This window comes from Accipiter gentilis, chromosome 5 (genome assembly GCF_929443795.1).
Source record: "Accipiter gentilis chromosome 5, bAccGen1.1, whole genome shotgun sequence".
In the NCBI taxonomy this organism is placed as follows: domain Eukaryota; kingdom Metazoa; phylum Chordata; class Aves; order Accipitriformes; family Accipitridae; genus Astur; species Astur gentilis.
In genome coordinates, this window is record NC_064884.1 from 4,662,289 (window position 1) to 4,665,710 (window position 3,422).

The 3,422-nt window shown below is 66.9% G+C and overlaps 1 protein-coding gene across 1 annotated transcript; it reads right to left on the bottom strand.

Moving 5' to 3' along the window:
* Positions 1–539: 539 nt before the first annotated feature.
* LOC126038388 (PHD finger protein 7-like) lies at positions 540–3,143 on the bottom strand. Its single transcript, XM_049800101.1, has 7 exons — positions 3,097–3,143; positions 2,848–2,976; positions 2,232–2,321; positions 1,821–1,964; positions 1,308–1,574; positions 958–1,071; positions 540–804 (listed from the first exon to the last, which is right to left on the bottom strand). The coding sequence occupies exons 1-7, from the start codon at positions 3,141–3,143 to the stop codon at positions 630–632; spliced, it is 966 nt and encodes a 321-aa protein (XP_049656058.1). The 3' UTR covers positions 540–629.
* Positions 3,144–3,422: the final 279 nt, after the last annotated feature.

Here is a 3,422-nt window from a genome sequence, read left to right on the forward strand (position 1 = left end):
GTCAGTGCTGGGGCCGCTGCTTTGCAGTGGTGGGGACCTGCAGGATGGTCCCAGTGCCATCTCCCTGTCAGTGCTGGGGCCGCTGCTTTGCAGTGGTGGGGACCTGCACGATGGTCCCAGTGCCATCTCCCTGTCAGTGCTGGGGCCGCTGCTTTGCAGTGCTGGGGAACTGCTGGATGGTCCCAATGCCAGCTGGCTGGCAGTGCCCAAGGCACTGCTTTCAGCACTCGGGGCTGGCACGTGGCTGGTCCTGTGGTGATTTCCAGGCCGGCTGTAAGCTTTTTGTGCCTGCTGATGTAACCGTGAGCGGTGTCGGATCCGGTCTGGCCCAGGGTGGCTGGAGCAACCGCTACTTCCAGGCACGGGGGAGCTGCAGGATGGCCGCAGTGGCGCCTGTTGGATGGTGCTGGGCCTGCTGCTGCTCTCGTAGCCCAGGGAGCTGTGGGACAGCCCCGATGCCGCCTGGCTGGTGGCGCTGGGGCTGGCGAGCTCTGAGTTGTCACGGGAGGCTGTGAGGGGGAGGCAGGAAAGTCAGCAGCACGGCCACCCGGCCGTGGGGAAGGAGAGGCCATGGTGGTGCCCACAGCCTTCCTGGAGCCAAAGCCCACCCGAAGCCCCTGCTCCCAGGCCTAGCTGGGACACTGGCCATAGCAGCACAGGGGCCCCCGGGTGCTTTGCCTCTTACCAGTGCCCAGGCCAGCACAGCAGTCGCACTCCCAGGTGATCGCGCTGTTGCTCGAGTAGAGGCAGCGTCGGTGGGTGCCTTTGGCAGCACAGGAGCTGCACAGGAGCACTTGCCAGGGCCTGGGGAAGCAAAGGGGTTGCTGGTTGTGAGGACAAAGTGACGCAAGCAAGGAATTGCCCGGCAGAGCCCTTGTTCGTCGTCCTTCCCCCCCCGAGCCCGTGTGGAGACGGAGATCCCGTGCAGAGCCCTAGCTGGCTGCTTTGGCAACCTACCCCTCTTCCTCTGCCTGCTCCCTGCCCCCCGGACAAAGGCACTTGCTGGCGTTGCAGCGTCTGTGCCTCTGGTAGACCGGTCCCAATGCCTGGCCGCTCTCCCATGACGGTTGTCTGCTGGAGAAGGAAGGGAAAGGTGTTGAGCCCCTGCTGGCCCCAGCATCGGGCAGGTCCAGGCTGTCCCTGCTCTTCTGCCCCCCCCCCCCCCGCAGCCCCCCCAGTTTCCAGCTCCTCCGTGAAGCTGAGGACAAGAGCCAGGGGACAGCAGGACAGGCCTGCGGGGGCCGTCCCTGGCCTGGCACTGCGCGCTCGTGCCTGATGCCTTGCGAGTTGGGAAGAGGAAGAACGACCTCTTGGAGATTCGAATCCCCATGGCGAGCATCTCCATCACAAACCGATCTTGGTTTCGGCAATGCAAGCAGCAGAAGCAGACGCCAGCGTGGATCGCCTGCTTCTGGATGCAGCTCCGGTGGAACCAGGCCTGTTGGCATGCTGGGCACGCCATGGTGTGGTAGGACTTCTTGTCCTCCACGGGGCCCAGGCAGACGATGCAGGTGCTGTTCTGCCCTGGCTTAGCCTTCAGGGCCTGCTCTGGGCGGTGCTCCCAGCAGAAGGACCTGGGGGCAAGATGGAAGGGAGGGGCGAGGTGAGGTGAGAAGTGCCCGGTCCTTCCCCCGCCATGGAGAGGAGGGCAGAGGAGCTGTGAAGGAGCCCCAGAGCCTGTCTGGGCTCTGGCCCCGGCCCTGGCTGCGGCAGGCTGCCGGGAAGCGTCCCCGTGGGTTCCTCCCTTGGGTGTCCACTGCTGACGGGACTTGAGGGCTTGAGGACAAGGAGGCTCCTGCGTGGGGGCTGGCAGCCCTTACCTGTACAGCCCGAAGAACTGGGTGACGCATTCGCCCCGTGAGGCGCAGGGGAGATGGAAGCTGCGGTCACACCCCTTCTCCCCGCAGGTGATGGCGGCGCCCATCTCGCCGCAAACGAAGCATCGCTGGAAAGAGCACAGCAGCCTCGCTCAGGGGCAAGCTCAGGGCCTGCATGGCCGACCCCTCGGCTCCAGGCAGGGCGCAGGCTGTGGGCACTGCTGGCTCCCAGCCCGCAGACCTGCCTGGTGCACGAGGCTTGTGCCTGTGCCAGAGCCTCTGTGGAGCTGCTGGGAGCAGGCGTTTGTCCCAGAGCTGGTGGAGGGGCTTGGATTTCTTTCTGGGGGTCCAGGAGGAGCTCCCTCCCGCAAGCGCCTCCTGGCGCAAAGCTCCCTGCTCCTGCCAGGTCCTCACCTTCTGGCTTGCCGCCTGGATTGCCCGTCTGGTGTCCTCAGCGAGAAAGGCGTTCCCACTCTCTCGTGGAAAAAGCTCGCTGGCGAGAAACTGCGGAGCAGAGAAGGCCGGGAGCTCGTTATTAGGTCAGCAAGGAAGGGACCATCGCCGGCAGAAAGCTGGAGGGAGAGAGAACTCACCAGGCAGTATGTGTGGGCACAGAGCCCTTTCGTCGCTCTTTTGCAGCCACAGATAGCCGGATCAGCCTCTGCCCGGCGGCACAGCATGCATGCTGGAGGGGAGAGAACAAATGCTGCTGGGAGCGGGCACCTCTGCGGGGCTGGGGAAGTGTCCCTGCGGGATTGCCCCCACGGCCCTGCTCTGTCCCTGCCGAGCTGGCTGAAGGGCAGGGCTGGGGCCTCTGGAGAAGAAGGGGGCACGGCAGGCACAGGTGCCCCAGCAGGTGCCCACAGCCCAGCCTGGGCTCCGCTTGCCCAGGAGCGCAGGAGGGACCCTGCCCCAGGGCGGTTGGGGAGCTCCTGCCTTCCCCTCGCCCTGCTCTTGGCCGCCGGCAGACTGCCCCGACGACCCCTCTGTCAGCCCCGGGGAGCTGCGGGGAGGGATACGTTGCTCTCACCTTGCCCCCTCGAGTCGGGTTCCTGCCGCTTCATGGCGAACCCGGTGCACAGCGACGGTGAGCGCTTGGAGAGCCTCCGCCTCAGCAGCTCTGGCTGGGGTTTCTCCTCCGGACGCTCCTCTGCCAAGCCTGAGGGAGCAGCGGGACACAGCGAGCTTGCCACACAGGCCCCAGAGGCCCGAGGTGCGAGGCTCCCCTCCTGCCTCACCAGCCCCGGGCAAGCCCCTTCCTCCCCTGCCCTCTCCTCACCTCGCCAGGTCGCACTGATGCACGGCCGGAGCCCAGCAGCCTGGCATCCGCGCCTCGGCGACGGGTCACAGTGGCCGCTGTGACGTCACCACCGCCCGTCTGCGCGTGCCCCCAGCGTGGGCAGGGGTGCCCTCGGCTACCTGCCGCCCCCGTGACACGGCCACCGCCTCACAGGGGGGGCTCTGACACGCCGAGGCCGGGGCCGAGCCCTTGGCACACGAGTTGGGGGGGGGCGGGGCGGCTGCTCTTGCACCCGTCCGGGGCTGCAGTGCTGGCACCGGCGGCACCGACTCCGGCTTTGCGCGTGCCATCTTAGAATGCCGTGC

What these genes read in the sequence shown, in the direction of transcription:
- LOC126038388 (XM_049800101.1), bottom strand. Translation starts at nt 3,143, where the DNA reads ATGCCAGGCTGCTGGGCTCCGGCCGTGCATCAGTGCGACCTGGCGAG. An exon ending in TCCAGGCGGCAAGCCAGAAG is followed by an intron (nt 1,965 to 2,231) that starts GTGAGGACCTGG and finishes CCCCTGAGCGAG; the next exon opens with GCTGCTGTGCTCTTTCCAGC. An exon ending in GAGCAGGCAGAGGAAGAGGG is followed by an intron (nt 805 to 957) that starts GTAGGTTGCCAA and finishes TTGCTTCCCCAG; the next exon opens with GCCCTGGCAAGTGCTCCTGT.